General features: G+C 37.0%; 1 protein-coding gene across 7 annotated transcripts in view; it reads left to right on the top strand.

Annotated features, from left to right (window-relative positions):
* Nucleotides 1–17,865, top strand: part of LOC143276269 (uncharacterized) — a 143,041-nt gene that overhangs the window by 112,951 nt on the left and 12,225 nt on the right. For 3 of the 7 annotated variants that reach the window (XM_076580762.1, XM_076580761.1, XM_076580760.1), the window contains 4 exons: nt 7,315–7,415; nt 10,213–10,296; nt 12,721–12,861; nt 15,631–15,753. In XM_076580762.1, the coding sequence (XP_076436877.1) occupies nt 7,315–7,415; nt 10,213–10,296; nt 12,721–12,861; nt 15,631–15,753 (449 nt within the window). The remainder of the gene's footprint in view (nt 1–7,314; nt 7,416–10,212; nt 10,297–12,720; nt 12,862–15,630; nt 15,754–17,865) is intronic. The other 4 variants (XM_076580763.1, XM_076580764.1, XM_076580765.1 and 1 more) reach the window with 4 other exon arrangements.

Raw genomic sequence — 17,865 nt, 5'->3', positions numbered from 1 at the left:
CATCAGGGATCAGGGTTTCAGGTCCTGTTTTGGCATGGTGTTGTGTCCTCGGGAAAGATACCTTACTCTGATTTCCCTCACTCCACCCAGGTGTGGATGGGAACCTGACTGTGGCAGGGGAAGGTTAAAACGGTGGAAGGGGAGGATTGGGTCCCACCTTCTTTGCCAAGCCCGAGTCACAGTGGATAGGAATTCACTGTCCCTATGGCTATAGAAGGCTATGGAACTTTTATAACCTTTTAACCTTAACTGTCGTCCATTGTATGCCTGCTTAATCTTTACTGCTGAAATGCACATCCTTGTGGTTGTCATTATGATAGTGATGATGATGGTGACAGTTGTTGTGAAAATCAGCATGAGTGCTGTCGTCTGTTGGGTTCATGTAAACCTCCAGCATTTGTGGAGATGATGATGATGCAGAATGACTTCAAACTGATTCACCATCATTACACTAGTGTTCATGTTTTTTCGTATCATCATCTATTTCACTGATGTTGTAGTTGTTGTTTTAAACAACAGTAAACAAGTAACTCTCTATTTGAAACAAACACAATTTCAAGTCAGTGCTGCTTATGCTACCAATTCACTAAGCACACGGGTAAATAAAAAGTACACAGGAACAAACCCAGACACTTCCTCAAAAGCGGAAGTTCTGGACCTGTTCTTACACCCATCACTTGACATGTGCACACAGCACCAATGACATACGACACAGACCTGTTATCACATTTTTTTTATATCATTATTTTTATGAATTCATAACCTGTTTCCTTATCATTCATGTGTAATTAAGGCAACCATGTGTCGTGTCTGTACCTAGATAGTAATACAAGGGAAATAATTACTATAAAGAGTCAAAGGTCACAGGAAGCGTGACGACATATCTGGATCAAGATGGTGGATTAAACCGGTGTAACTATTACCAAGTGTCTGTGCAATTTGAATGGTAGCACATGATAACAACACCAACCATCCACGCATACATACACACAAGATACAGATAAGACAATGGCGACGAGTATAAACCTTCTAGGACGACCACAAGCGTTTGAAGCGGGAGGTGACGCACAAACTCTTAGCATCAAGTGGACTTCGTGGATAGAAGAGTTCGAAGCCTATGCAGACAGTGTTGGTTTATTTGTCAACGAGGACAGTACAGACAACGTGAGGCAACAACGTAGAGCACTCTTGCTATATACGGCAGGCAAGGAGGTGAGAGACATTTTTGCAGATCTTCCAGACAAAGGAACAGCAACAGAATATGATGAAGCAGTGACGGCACTGACAAAACACTTCAAAGTGAAACCAAACAAGACATTTCAGCGACACCAGTTCAGAAAACTAACCCAGAATGACACGGAAACTGTTGCTCAATTCGTGGGTAGACTGAGACTGAACGCAGATGGTTGTGAGTTCGATAATATAGAAGACCAGATCAAAGATCAAGTTGTGCAAACAGTGAAATCTGACAGATTGCGACGCAAACTGCTAGAACAGGGAGATGAACTAGATTTAGCAAAGACTCTCAAGATTGCAGCAACACATGAAGCCGTAGATGAACAAGCTAGACAGATGAAACAAGATCATTCGGGTGGAAATGGAGCAGTGGCCAGAATACACACTAATAGTAACACGAACAGTCACAAAAACAAGTCAAGCAAAGGTGAGTGCTATAGATGTGGTAATACTGATCACTATGGCAGTAACCCAAGTTGCCCTGCCAGAGGCAAAATATGTCGCAAATGTGGTGGAGCAAATCACTTCCAAAAAATGTGCCGTTCTAGATCTAAGAGAGAAAGGACAGATCATCGAGATGCTAGACCACGGAAAAATAAGAACCAAGAGGAAGGTAGACAGCAAAGTAGAGGAAACAGAAATCGAGTGAATCAGCTTGACGCAGAAAACTCAGAATCAGAAAGCGATGAAGAGACGGTCCACGTATTCATGACTAGGGAGACTACCGTCAGAGACAGTAAACTCGCTATCCAAGTAGGAGGTGTGCCTGTTGACTGTATTGTTGATTCCGGATGCGACATCAACATAATCAGTGAAAAACTGTGGTCAAAACTGAAGTCAAAGAACATAGAACACAAAATCAAGAAATGCACCAAAAAGCTGTACCCCTACACATCAACTACACCACTACAGACAGTATGTTGTTTTGAAGCAGAAGTGTGTGCTGGTGAAAATAAAGCTATAGCCGACTTCATTGTGATCAGAGAAGATGCAGACCCGCTGCTTAGCAGAAAAACTAGCATGGAGCTAAATGTACTTCATATCGGACTGAATGTTCAGAACGTGTCAGCAGATGAGAACGAAGACATCAAGACTAAGTTCAAACCACTGTTCACAGGGTTTGGAAAGCTGCAAGGACGCCAAGTCGAACTCACTGTAGACCCCAAGATAAAGCCAGTCGCACAACCAGTACGACGAACACCATTTGGACTCAGAACCAAGGTAGAGGCCAAGATCAAAGAACTTCTCAACAGTGACATCATCGAGCCCGTGGAGAAGCCTACTCCCTGGGTAAGCCCGGTAGTGATCGTGCCGAAAGCCAACAATGACATCCGTATGTGTGTGGACATGCGACGTGTCAATGAGGCCGTTCAGAGAGAACGCCATCCAATACCAACAGTTGAAGAGCTACTGCAAGACATGGCTGAAAGTAGAGTCTTCACAAAACTGGATCTGAAGATGGGCTACCACCAGCTGGAGCTACACCCAGACTCACGAGACATCACTACCTTTGTTACACACTGTGGACTTTACAGGTATAAGCGATTGGTGATGGGCATCAATGCAGCAAGTGAGATATACCAACATGAAATAGCACAGGTGTTACAAGGCATCCCTGGTGTGGCCAGTCTCTCAGATGACATCATCATACATGTGCCAGACAGAAAGCAGCATGATGAGCGACTGCAGCAGACACTCCACAGACTCCAAGATGCAGGTTTAACACTGAATCCGGACAAGTGCCATTTCAGAAAAGACGAGATTGAGTTCCTCGGACACAAGCTGACTGCCAAAGGCCTTGACCCTGCAAAGGATAAGGTTGAAGCTGTGATCAACGCCCGTGAGCCACAGAACATCAGTGAAGTGAGGAGTTTCCTTGGGCTAGCAAACTACTGCGCACGTTTTATCCCAAACTTCGCGACATTGACTGAGCCCCTACGCAGGCTGACCAGAAAAGCTGAAAAGTTTCATTTTGGCCCAGAGCAGAAAGAAGCATTCAAGTCACTGAAAGAAGCCCTAGGTAGTGCAAAGACATTAGGCTACTATGATCCCAAGGCGCCAACTCAAATCATCTGTGATGCTTCGCCAGTTGGATTAGGTGCAGTTCTAGTCCAGAGACAGAAAGAAGGAGCCAGATTCATCAGCTATGCAAGTCGAAGTCTGACCGCTGTAGAGAAGAGATATTCGCAGACAGAAAAAGAGGCTCTTGCAATCGTCTGGGGATGCGAGAAATTTCATCCCTACATATACGGACTGAACTTTGATCTTCTCACAGACCACAAACCTCTCCAGACCATCTATGGCCCCCACTCGAAACCAAGTGCTCGGATCGAGAGATGGGTACTTCGACTCCAAGCCTACCAATTCCGAGTCGTGTACATCCCAGGAAAAGCCAACATTGCTGATCCATTGTCCAGACTCTTGCCTACCCAGACCCCTCCACCATTCTCAAACGTTTCTGAAGAAGCTGAAGAACACGTCAGATTCGTCACAAACAACGCAACGCCATGTGCTGTGACAACGGCTGAAATTGAAAAAGCATCAGCTGAAGACGACGAGCTGGAGACAGTCAGACAATGCATAGAGACAGGACAGTGGCACAATTGTGACAAGCTGTATGCCGCTGTGAGCCATGAACTGTGTACTGTTGGCAACATAGTGCTGAGAGGTTCCCGCATTGTGATCCCCAAAACATTGAGACCTCGCATTCTGACACTAGCCCATGAAGGACATATGGGTATAGTTGGAACAAAACAGAACCTAAGAACCAAAGTTTGGTGGCCCGGCATGGAGAAACAAGCCGAGAAATACTGCAAGACCTGCCATGGCTGCCAACTGGTAAGCCGAGCTAACCCGCCTGAACCAGTGAAGAGCACCAAACTACCAAACGCACCATGGGAAGACCTAGCCATGGACTTCCTAGGACCGCTGCCATCAGGACACTCAGTACTTGTAGTCATTGATTACTACAGCCGGTACTACGAGATTGCCATCATGAAATCTATAACAGCTGAAAAGACTGTGGCAGTGTTAAAGACAATATTTGCCAGACATGGAATGCCGCTCACAATACACTCTGACAATGGGCCGCAGTTCAAATCTGAAGTCTTCGCAGACTACATGAAAGACATTGGAGCCAAACACATCAGAGTTACACCAAGATGGCCGCAAGCAAACGGTGAAGTTGAACGCCAAAATGAATCGCTTCTGAAGAGAATGAAGATCGCACAAGCAGAGGGAAAAGACTGGAAGGATGAAATTCTGAAATACTTGCAAGTATACAGAGCATCTCCACATCCTTCAACTGGAAAGAGCCCAGGAGAATTACTGTTTGGACGCAAAATCCGAACAAAGATTCCCCAGTTGCCCAGCGACTACATTGACCAAGAAGTCCAAGACCATGACGCTGAAAGGAAAGGACTTTCAAAGTTGAATGCTGACCAGAAACGAGGAGCGACTGAGTGCAACATCATGCCCGGAGACACCGTCCTGCTGAAAAGAGACCAGAAACAAGGGAAGCTGGACACAACCTTCCTGCCAGAACCATATGAAGTCATCGAGAAATCAGGCAGCAAAGTGACAGTCCAGTCTCCAAGCGGTGTGAAAATCTCCCGCAACTCATCCCATGTAAAGAAGTTTCACAGCCCAAGTAGTGATGAGCCCAGCAGTCCACGGGAGGCAACCCAGTTCACCGACCTTCCAACAGCTGACAGTGAAAACCCACCCCATCCCCAACCCCTAGCAGAGGCCCCACTCAATTCCAGACACCCTACCCCATCACCCCCCAAAACCTGTACTGCAACCCCAGTCCGAAAATCGGAGCGCACAAAGACAAGACCCAGAAAGCTTGAGGATTATGTGACAAGCTGAGAGTGAGAGAGACTGGGAATGAATGCGTGTGTATTTGGATTAGTAGAACAGATAGTTCATTCAATGTGCTTTATTTTAATTTCATTTACTACAGTGATAATACTCCCACTGAATGTTGGACATTGATTTATTTTAAGAAAAGGGAGAGAAAGAAGGAGAGAGAAGGACAAACTTTGAATGAATGTGAGAATGCGTAAGAAAAACAGACATTGAAAGAGTTTAAGATTGAAACTCAAGAGACAATGCTTTCATTTTTTAATTGTTGTATTTAGAAAGAGTTTAAGATTGAAAACTCAAGAGACAATGCTTTCATTTCTTAATTGTTGTATTTAGTTTGTCAGAAGTTTTGAATGAATATGGGTGAACATAAATTTGTTTGTAATTAATTTCTTTAATGTTTATGTTTTTGAAACACAAAACAAATTCAGACATTATGAGAGTGAATCACAATGTAAAGAGTTTCCAATTGATTAAGTTGAGTATTTTTACATAGGAAGGTAGTATTTCATACCTAAAACAATTACTAATTCTGTTTGAGATCTGTTGGGTAATTTTAAACTGATTTTAACCCTTTCGCTGCCAGGAGAATAAGATTTAAGTGAAATCTATTTGCCAGGGTTTTTTCACAAAAAACGGGTATAAATTTTCCAAAAATTCTGTGCTCTTTGTTATTGGAGAAAGACCCATAAAAGTATATATTTTCTGAAAGGTAAATGAATAAAGAATACAAAACACATGCTATTTTCCCATTTTATATATTTTTAGTGACATGTTGTTGTTTTGAAATCAGTGTTTTGTTTTTTGTCACATTTTCAACTTGTTCATTACAAACATTAGTCAGGTAATTTGCACAAAAACATCATATTTTCTGGACAAATGGATATCTGCAAACACAAAATCATACTAGAACAACCACAATATATATATATATATATTTTTTTTTTTAAGAGATAGATACACAATACATTGTGACTTCTCCAAGTGATAAGATGGATGTGAGGCCACGCCCCCTCAGTCTCCACCCCCCCCTCCTCCTCACCCCTCTCACACGGTCACTTGATTCAGTTCTCATCAGACCGCGTTGGCTACGTGCCAAGAATATCGCTCTGCTGCCAATTCGGTCATCTGTCGTCTGCTAACAGCTGTACAGCTGACATCACTCACTGACAGTTGCATCTTGGCCACTCTCTTGATTGCTCCCTTTATTTTCTATCAGATCGTCCTATAAATGTTCATCTCTATCTTCTCCTTCGAATTTACGCTTCAGTTCTTTCTGAGCATCAGCTAAAGAAAGAAATCATTTTTGATTTAGTTCGTCACGATCGCATGTCTTGAGCACGGCGTCAGTCCGACATTTTGTTGAGCGAGCGAGGAGAGAAGTCAGGCAAACACTTGGACAGTGACCCAACCAAAACGTTCAAATAAAGGACTGCTTCATGACGTAGATGGGGTTTCTAGCTATGAATAGAATCTAGAGAGATTCCCCAGGCTAAAGCTACCACTATTTTTGCCAAGGAAGTGAATGCAAACCAGGGAAAAGTCAGAATATTTCGATGACGAGTTATCTCGTCATGCAGGCAGCGAAGCATACATGCTTGCCATGACGAGTTATCTCGTCATGCAGGCAGCCTAGGGGTTAAATTAAAGTAAGGGAGGGATGTCGTGTCTGTACCTAGATAGTAATACAAGGGAAATAATTACTATAAAGAGTCAAAGGTCACAGGAAGCGTGACGACATATCTGGATCAAGATGGTGGATTAAACCGGTGTAACTATTACCAAGTGTCTGTGCAATTTGAATGGTAGCACATGATAACAACACCAACCATCCACGCATACATACACACAAGATACAGATAAGACACCATGCTTTTGTTCTGTATCGTCTGTGCAGTATATTCAGGACCAAAGGCTTTAACAAAAAGCGTATTTGTGTTTGCACATTTCTTCTATCATTGCTGCTGTGTGCACATGTCAAGTGATGGGTGTAAGAACAGGCCTGGAACTTCCTTTTTTTGAGGAAGTGTCTGGGTTTGTTCCTCTGTACCTTTTATTTACCCGTGTTCTGGCTGAACTGGTAACATAAGCAGCATTGACTTGAAAGTGTGTACTTTTTGAATGGAGAGAGAGTTACTACCCTTTATTGTTGTCTTATCATTGCGTAATAATTTTGTAGTATCCTTACGTTTATGAGTTTTTTGTGTGCAGAAAAAGAAATGGAGGACAGAAACAAGGAGAAGAACGAGTTAGCCAATGCACTGTCTGTGTCGTACGAAGAGGTCCAGCGACTACGCAAAGAATCGTCAGAGGTAGGAGTTTTGTGTTCGCACCCAGTTTCCCTTCTTGCTCAGTTTTGTTTTGTTTTGTTTTCAGTTGTTTGTTTTATTTCGTTTTGTGCTGGCGGCTCTTGGTGGTGGTTGGAGATACTCCTTGTAAAGTCGTGAGCCTCTGACTCAGGTTGTGTGTGATTTGTAATGGCTTGATGAATTTAGACTGTGGGAGAAGCAAAAATGTATTTGTGTGATTGTGTGGTTGTTGATGGCCACGGCAGTTAGCTTGGTTGTGGGTAATTATGAGATTGATTCTGCATCAGATCAAAACAGCAATATGAATTTGATCCTGTATTGGACCAAATCAGCTTTTATTTTTAAAGATTTATCTGTATCACATCAAATCAGCAGTGTGGATCAAATCAGTAATATCATGAGGTTGATTCTGTATCAGAACAAATCTGCAGTATTATGAGGTTAATTCTGTATCAGAACAAATCTGCAGTATTATGAGGTTGATTCTGTATCAGAACAAATCTGCAGTATTATGAGGTTGATTCTGTATCAGAACAAATCTGCAGTATTATGAGGTTGATTCTGTATCAGATCATATCTGTAGTATTATGAGGTTACTTCTGTATCAGATCATATCAGCGATATTATGAGGTTAATTCTGTATCAGATCATATCAGCGGTATTATGAGGTTGATTCAGTATTGGATCAAATCAGCAATATTATGAGGTTGATTCTGTATCAGATTAAATCAGCGATATTATGAGGTTGATTCTGTATCAGATCAAATCAGCGATATTATGAGGTTGATTCTGTATCAGATCAAATCTGCAATATTATGAGATTGATACTCAGATCAAATCTGCAATATTATGAAATTGATTTAGTGTCAGATCAAATCAGCACTATGAGATGGATTCTATGTCGTATCAAATTGGGAGCTGTCTTGTTTTTCAAGATTTTTATTTCTTGATTTTTATTTCTAAAAAAGCTTTCTGTAATTTCTATTTTTTGAGAAGACCCACCCCAAACAAATGAAGAAAAGTAAACAACATACAAATAGAATATTTGTGCAACAATTTTTTTTTTTTTTTTTAATTACCTTGTACTGATTTTGTTTCTCTGGTAGTTAGAACTGAACAACATTTCTGGAATGATTTGTCCTTTATAGATTGACAGACGAAAGATGACCTTTTGAATGCTTGGTCGACAAGACCAGTATGTGCAAATACGCAGCAAACACTAACACACAGTGATGCTATGTTGCATGTTAATTTTCAGCTTCATTCACAGTTGTCTCAGATGATATTGTCTCATGTTTGTGAGGGTTTTTTTCTTGAATTTAGGACAGCATTTTGGAAAATGAACAAGCTTTTTTTCCTGACTGATTGTTTTGATTTAGGGAACAGGAACAACTGATGAATAATGCCTATCATAGGACGTTTTTCCAAAGCTTATTTCTGTGTATGATTTTATTGTACCTTTTGTGTTCTCTTTTTTTTTTTGGATGTAATTTTTTTCTTTGTCATTTTTGCTGCAGTTTTGGTAGTTTATTGAAAAGAAAAACTGCTTAGAATATGGCCATTGTCTTCTCTCTCTCTTTCTCTCTTGCTGTATAATACAGGCACTATCCTTTTTTTCTTTTCTTTTTTTGTTGTTTTTAATAATGCTCTTCAGTACAGACTTGTTAAATGATGTAGGCATGTTTGATGTAACTCTCTTTGCAGTAGTCATTCAAGAAACCAGAAGCTAGTAATTGTTTCGCAGTTCAACATCTAAATGAAAAAAAAAGTTTTTTTACTCAGTGTATGTGTCTCCCCCAGTTTGTCTCTCTCTTACTCCGGTTTCTGTCTCTGCCTGTCTGTCTGTTTCTTCTTCTTCTTCTTCTTCTTCTTCTTCTCTCTCTCTCTCTCTCTCTCTCTCTCTCTCTCTCTCTCTCTCTCTCTCTCTCACTCATTCCTCTTCCACTTCCAAGCCCTTTTTCTTTCTCCTTCCTTCCTGCTGTCTGTCACACAGAACTCACTCAGTATGGCCTTGATATGTGAACATTGTGGCCATGTACTTTGTGCTCCATGTAGCAGCTAGGCACTGGCTGCTTTATTAACTGTCTTGTGCTTGAAAAAATAGCTGCTCAAAATGCGTGTAGACTCAGAGTTGCTACAGCCTGTGTAGAATATTCCTCAAGATGAAGCGTTCCATACAATAGCAGGTCTATGATCATGATAATGATAATGTCAGTAATGAAACAATTGGTAATATATTTACATAGGATGATATAGTATTCACTTTTTTTTTTCTTTTTTAATGTTTTAGAGTTGGGGAAATCATATGTAAGGATGTGTTCATGACTGTATTGAGCTGCTTGCATTTTTAGGAAAGAATGTTTCAGCTTGTGTCTTAACACAGGACATGTGGGAACTTGCTCGGCTGTGGTGGGAAAGGTGTCATTATTTTTTAACATCTTTTACTATAACTTGGGTTGTAGATTCTCCATCTCTTGTCTATTTCTGTCTGTCTCCATGTTCCGTCACACTGTTCTTTTCTGTGTCTCTCTCTCCCTCTTTCTCTTTCTCTCTGTGTCTCTCTCTCGGAGTTTTGTTTGGTAAGTTTGGGTTCCTTGACATTTTCCAAGTAGAACTGTTTCTTCTTGAAGGCTGTGGAATCTGACTTCTTCCTTCCTTGTTTCTTTTGGGTTTTTTTGTTTTTGTTTGATATCTTGCTTGTGTTGTTGAGTGGAGAGAGATGGGGTGTCTGGGATGTCGTGTGCTTCATAACCTTGCTGTGTTTGGTCATGTGGATGTGTGTTGTCTTGCCTCCCCTTAGGCGCATGAGAAGCTCCGGAAAGATCACGTGGAGTTTGAGAGTGCGTTGAACGACATTCAGCAGCAGCTAGAGCAAAGTAGAAAGGTATGACGTCGACGGCGTGAAGCGGTAGATGACATGACATTCTGTGTCAGAGTGAAAACACGTTGCCAAGCTCGTGTCTTTGTTTTCTGTGGGGCACATTAAAGCTGTGGAAGGCACGATTGCAGTTGTTGTTTCTAACCAGTGTTGTTGAGTGGCTCTTTTGATTTGTCAGTGTTGTGATTAATCGTTTTGGTGAAGTGTGTTTCATAGGAGTTTATTATGACTCAAGGTGAATGAATAAAAAGTTTGAATTCTTAAAAAGAGTTCTTACAAATCTCAGGTGAAATACATGTTAATGTTCTTTCAGGGAAAAAAACCTCCTCAATGTCAACGTAAATAAGTAAAACTTTTGAATTGGATTTAAAAAAAAAAAAAAAAATTTATGGACAAGTATACATTTGATTTGGTTTTTTTTTAAATTCCTCCAGTGTAAACATAAATGCATGATGTATATGAAGTTTGGAATTTTAAACTAAAGTGATAGGGCCTAGATTTTAAATACTGAATGCTACTTTATTATTTTATATATATATATATATATATATATATATATATATATATATATATATATATATATATATATATATATATATATATATAACATAATGTTAGAACTAAGATGTGAAATTTAGGGGGAATGGGGTTATGGGTGGGTTGGACAGGGAGCCACATAAGAACTCTGTAAATGAAATGGCATTGTGATTGTTCCACATTTTGTTTTCTTTTGATGATTATGTCTGTGATTTCATCCCTTCTTTCTTGATTTTCTTTTCTTTTCTTTTCATATTAAAACAATATTTTTTTTTATACATTTTTATAAAAAAATGCAACATTACAATTAACTGATTTAAAGGGAAAATAAAATTTCGAAAAAGTAAGCTTCAAGTATGGGGAAAAAAGAATTGCACTCTGTACTTTTTCTGACTATGTGCCAAAATGAATCAGCTTGAAAATCAGTGAGCTCAAGGTACAACATGTGTGAAGAGAAGTGTGCAGTTGTATGTCATTCTTCATTATCTTCAACATGTGTGAAGAGAAGTGTGCAGTTGTATGTCATTCTTCATTATCTACAACATGTGTGAAGAGAAGTGTGCAGTTGTATGTCATTCTTCATTATCTTCAACATGTGTGAAGAGAAGTGTGCAGTTGTATGTCATTCTTCATTATCTTCAACATGTGTGAAGAGAAGTGTGCAGTTGTATGTCATTCTTCATTATCTACACCCTCACTCCACACCCCCTCTTCCACTCTAACTCACCCTTAAACCATCCTTGCATCCTTGTAAGGGAAAGAAATTAAGGACTGTTATGGCCTTTAATTTGTGTGTGTGTGTGTGTGTGTGTGTGTGTGTGTGTGTGTTTTGAGAAAATTGGACATGACATTCAAAAAGCTTGAAAAAATGAAAAGGAGGACAATTTTAATGTAATTGAAATAGTTGTCTGTTTTGATTTTAAGTTTAATGATTGGGAAGAAAAATCAAATACGAAGTTTTTAACCTTAAAAGATAAATTATGCTTCAACATTTTATGACAATCATCATACATGTGCAATAGATGTGACCATTGCATTTTTTTGCATTGGATTCCCATGTAAGAGACTTTGATCACCATTGTTTTTGTTTAGCTTTTTTGTTCAGTTTTTTTCCCCAAATTGTTTGGATCAGTCTCTAACTGTTCATCTGTCTCTGTCTCTCTGTGTCAGTCTGTCTTGAAGATAAGATCTTGCAACAACAAAGAGAAAAAGAAAAAAAAGTGATTTTAAACATCCTTTTCATGTTTTGGACACTTGTTAAATTTGAAATTAATTATCGTTATTACATGTATTCCTTTTGGGCCTGAAATCATTTTAGCTGTCAGGTGACATGGGAAAGGAAGAGAGAGAGGGAGTGTGTGTGTGTGTGTGTGTGTGTGTGTGTGTGTTCATGCAACTAAATCCACAGAGTAAAACTGGGTGGCCAAAAAAATGTCATGGGATCCATCGTTTTCATTTTCTTCTTTCTTTGTTTTTTTCTTTTCTTTTCTTTTCTCTGTTCTTTTCTGTTCTTTTATTTCATTTTCATGTTCTATTTTAGACATAATGCTTAGCTTATTGTATACAAAGCCAAATGTTCCATTAATTAATAGGTGAATGAGATGAATAAATAGATGAATGAAAATAAACAACAACAAATTGAATAGACTGATGGATGAAGAGCTAAATGAATGAGTCAGAAAAGTGATTAATTAAAAAAAAAAATTAGAGACTTTAGAACATTAGAAAAAAAAGAAAAAAAGTATACCTTAGTAATCTAAACATTTTTTTGATTAAAGACTTACAATCAAACAAACATAATGTATTACCATACTAACTGCTTCAACAGAAGAAAAACACAATGAAGCGTGACAGATCACAAACACTTACGGTCTGCCTCCCTGTTGCTCTCAGGAACTGCAGCAGGTTGAGCAGCGCTCATCGGCACAGGTCACTGAGCTCCAGGCATTCGCTGAGCAGCAGTTCAAGAAAGCGAGCTCGCTCAGAGAGGAGCTAGATAGATATAAGCGAGAACTGCTTGTTGCCAAGAAGCAGGTTGGATTTGCTTTTGCCTTAGTTTTCGGAGCTTATTTCACTAACCCCACTTGCTTGTGTTCTTTTTCTTCCTCCTTTCTTTGTTGTGTTTTGTTTGGTCGTGTTTTTGTTCATTATTTATTGTTCGTCTGATTATACATTTATTATTTGCTTGTTTTTGTTTTGTTTGACCACATATTTATTAGTTATTAATTGTCTGTTTTGTTTGATCATACATTTATTCATTATTTATTGTTTGTTTTGTTTGATCATACATTTATTCATTATTCATTATGTTTGATCATACATTTATTCATTATTCATTGTTATGTTTGATCATACTTTTATTCATTATTTGTTGTTTTATTTGATCCTACATTTATTCACGATTTATTGCTTGATTGTTTGAATACATTTATTCATTATTCATTGTTTTGTTTGATCATACATTTTTTCATTATTTGTTGTTTTGTTTGATCCTACATTTATTCACTATTCATTGTTTTGTTTGATCATACAGTTTTTCATTATTTATTGCTTGTTTTGTTTGATCATACATTTTTTCATTATTCATTGTTATGTTTGATCATACTTTTATTCATTATTTGTTGTTTTGTTTGATCCTACATTTATTCACGATTTATTGTTTGTTTGACTACATTTATTCATTATTCATTGTTTTGTTTGATCATACAATTATTCATTATTCATTGTTTTGTTTGATCATACATTTATTCACTATTCATTGTTTTGTTTGATCATACAATTATTCATTATTTATTGTTTGATCATACAATTATTCATTATTCATTGTTTTGTTTGATCATACAATTATTCATTATTCATTGTTTTGTTTGATCATACATTTATTCACTATGCATTGTTTTGTTTGATCATACATTTATTCATTATTCATTGTTTGATCATACAGTTATTCATTATTCATTGTTTTGTTTGATCATACATTTTTTTCACAATTTATTGTTTGATTGTTTGACTCTTACATTTATTCGTTATTATTATTTGTTTGTTTTGTTTTGTTGGATAATGCATAATCATTATCTATTGTTTGTTTTGTTTGGTGGTACATTTATTCATTATCTATTGTTAGTTTGATCACAGTGACATAGATTCATTATTCATTTATTTCACATTTTTTTCTTTTGTAATCTATCTTTTGGTGATCATTTCTTCATTAAGTATTCAGTTCTGTGTATTTATTGTTTTTTGCATGTATTAAAAAAAATTGATGGTTTCTTTCTGTTTCTTGAAACAATATCTATCCATTTATCTAATGATTTATTCATTATCTTTTTTTTTTATTATTATCAGTGTGTTCATCTGTTGATCTATTGTTTCATCTATTGACTTATATGTTTGTTCATTCATTCATTCATTCGTTCTTGTATTTATTAAACATTTTTTTGTAAACATTTTCTGTTTGATTTTGGTCAGATATATTTTGAGCTTTATTTAGCTTTCGTTTGTACTTTGTTGCTGTGTAAAAACAGAAGACTTTTTCTCATGCACCAACAATGATTTTTCTGTGTGTTGGGTTTGGTTTTTCACTGATGGCTTATGCCATTTATGTTTGCTTGTTTGTTTTATTATATATCTCTTTATTTACTTAATTTTTTTCTGTAACCATTTGTTTCTTTATTTACTTGATCAGTTATTTATTTATCTGAAATATTTGTTTGTCATCTCCCAATTTATTCTTCAGTTGTTTATTCATCTTTATTTATTTATCTTTTTATTTATTTATCATATTCATTTATCTATTTGTTTGTTGATTAATTTACTTGATTATTCATTTTGTTATTTATTTATTTATCTATTCATTTAAAAAATTGTTCATTTCTTTCTTTAGTTGTAATTGTATTTGTTTATCACATTATCTGTTTGTTTATTTCATCAAATTATCATTGAATTATTATTTTTTCTCTTATATGCAGACTGTGTATTGGGAAAACTTACTTCACTGGGTACTTGGGTTTCCTTTTTTCATTGATATATCAGTTATCTTATATCACAGTTATCTTTGTTCAGTTTTGTTTTATAGAGTTTTACTATTGTTCTTACTTATTTGCACACACAGTATCATAAGAGAGGTGCACTGATTGTTTCTGATGCATCATTGGTGCTGTGTCTATATTTCTGTTGGCTATCTGTTGGCCAGCTTTTCCTTTTTATTCTTTAGAAATTGTATATATCCACACCTGTATGATTTCAATTGATGACCCTGTATATTGGTTTACGGGAGTGTTCTCCCTGTCCAATGCTGTGTGTTTGTGGCTAGGGGAGAGTAACTAAGGAGAATATTGGTGATGTTTTGTAGTTTAATGAATGCACACACTTGTTTTGCACAAAAAAGTGTTTGTGATAGAATTATAGACATGATAAATTCTTCGCAGTAAGCAGTGCTTGTTTTCATTCAGATGCATACTTTATTGCATTGGAATTGTTTTCTGGAATAAAGGTCTGTTTAAACCAAAATCTTAGAAAGGGACAAAGATTCCTCGGTTGGTATTGATGTTGTTGAAGAGTAGATTCTTTTGTGACTCTGTTGTGTATATTTGGTTTTATTTGACATTGTTTGATATGATTTTTGGTGTTGTTGTTTTTTTGTGTGGATAGTAGATGTTTAATGTATTCACTGGAGACACCACAGTGTGTTGTGTTTGAGTGGCGTGTCACTGTTTCTTGCTTGATATTGTGTAGTGACGCCATCACGTTTTGTGCACTAACCTGCACTCTCCTTGACCGGGGGGGTGGCCATTTTTCTTGCAGCTGATGGTGGACGATTTACAGAAAATGAGGCTTGATGCTTTAGACGTGGCCGTCAGTGTAAATAACCCTGACTTGCTGGAGTGTGACTCTGTATCGGAAACCACTTCTTCTCGTGTTGATTCTGTGAGTCGGTCCCTCCCGGCTGCGGTAACAGCCGAAGCCATCTTGATGTAACCGAAAGAGTGATGCTGACTTACGTTACCTGTATATCCTGTATTCATTTCCCCCCCCACACCCCTGTGGTTTGGTGTGTAACCGACTGACCAGACACTGCTTTTCGTTTCCTTGTTAATACAAGTCATGTAAACTGGTGTGTTTTTGAAATATATATGTCTATAATTCATGTATATTCATTTTTGTTTTGTTAACAACAGCCTAAAATCATGGTGTTTGTTTGCTGTTTGTTCTCTGTTTTAAACTGGACTCCCTTAGGTCCACAAGATTTTGGTGGGGTGTGTGGGGAAAGAGGGGTGGAGACTTACATTCATGGAACCAGAACAGTGTTTACTTTTATTTTGTTTATTTATTCGGTGCATAAATAACTTTGTACCAACATCAAAGTTGCTTTGTGGCAAAGAGAACAATATGCTTTATGCATATATATATATATATATATATATATATATATATATATTTATACATATATATATATATATATATATTATTGGCCAAAGTTTCTTTGATGATAAATCTGTTCAGCTTCTGAAAAATGTACACTGTCATGATGAAATATAAGCTATCATCCATGTGTAAGGCAGCTTTACATGCTGACAGAACTGGCAGAATAAGAATGACAAATGTTTCTTATCACTGTGTTAAAAGAGGAATAAATGTTTAGTTGTTTCTTTTCATTTTTAAATGACTCTAAATCTCTAAAAATACTGATCACACATAAACTTTGCTTAATTGAATAATATAAGAATACTTATATCAGATTTCTCTAGGGGTTTGTTTTTATTCGTCACACTTTGAGGGGGAACCTTAGCAAGAAAAGTGTGGCTTGATGTGTTGATAGTGGAGTTCATTTTGTTCATTTCAAGTTGATTGAGGTCTGAAACAGAACTCACAGTTCACTTCTTATAAATCACCGTGTGATCATCAGTATGTGCACTTTTTTTTCCCTTTTCTTTGAATTTATGAGTACCGAAGACCAAAATCATTACTTCCCATGTAGTGGAGAATAAGTTTGATCCAGAAATGTTGACATTTTGTTTTATATGTTAATCTTCTGACACCATCAGACATTGTTTTCTTTTGATTTAACTTCGCAGAAATTGTTTGCATTGACCCGTGTTTACTCACTCATGTGTTCACACGTACACTTTGTTGTGTGGATAAACGTTTATCATAGAAGTTGAAGGCATGTCAAATAAGCATGTCTGTTCTTACTTGATAAGGAATAATTCTTTTGCTTTCCTTCAACTTCAAGAACATGTTTAATGTTATGTTTGAAGTGAGAATTTACAGCTTATGTTATAAATAAGTAGCTCCAACAATAAATGTCAGGATATTTAATCATTTTACCATACTAACTGGGTGCTTGTTAAAACTGTATCTAATTACGATAATAATCTTACACAATTTCACTGTTGTGTTCAAATTTTGTTTGTTCGGCATTTAAAAGTTATCAATGCTTATGCTAAAAAGGATGTGATTATATCGAAGGTTTTATCTAACAAACACTTCTTGCTCATGCTTACTGCTATGCACAGGTGTGAAACATATATATATCATATGTATTTTTTTTTTCTTTCTTTTTTTTTTTTGAGGGGCGTGGGGGGAGGGGGGCAAGGGGGGAGAGGTTCACTTATTCTGTCTGCTTTGCACTGATGTTGTGCTTTATTTGTGAGTGATATTACAGTGTTTATTGTTGTTGAAGTATGATATATTGTAAGTGATATTACAGTGTTTATTGTTGTTGAAGTATGATATAATGATTGTGTGGTGCCTGCTCACCACCTCTACCCAAACACTTTGAACATTATTGTTAAGTCATTGCTATTGGATTTCTTATGTTTTTTGTTAAACATGCACAGTGTATGCTGTGTTAATTGAAGATGTTATAGTCTTGAAATAACAATTACTTTTAGAGTATCGATTGTAATTAAGACAAGAAAAATAAGCACATAATCACCAAACATGAAGCGAAAGAAAACGAGCAAATATAGCTCCTGGGTATTGATGGTATCACAAAGACAAAAAAAGTATATTCAACTACAGGAAAATGAAAAACAC

Source organism: Babylonia areolata, chromosome 31 (assembly GCF_041734735.1).
Source record: "Babylonia areolata isolate BAREFJ2019XMU chromosome 31, ASM4173473v1, whole genome shotgun sequence".
NCBI classification, from domain to species: domain Eukaryota; kingdom Metazoa; phylum Mollusca; class Gastropoda; order Neogastropoda; family Buccinidae; genus Babylonia; species Babylonia areolata.
The sequence above is the reverse complement of the archived record's forward strand: the minus strand, read 5'-3'. Positions and strand labels throughout refer to the sequence as shown.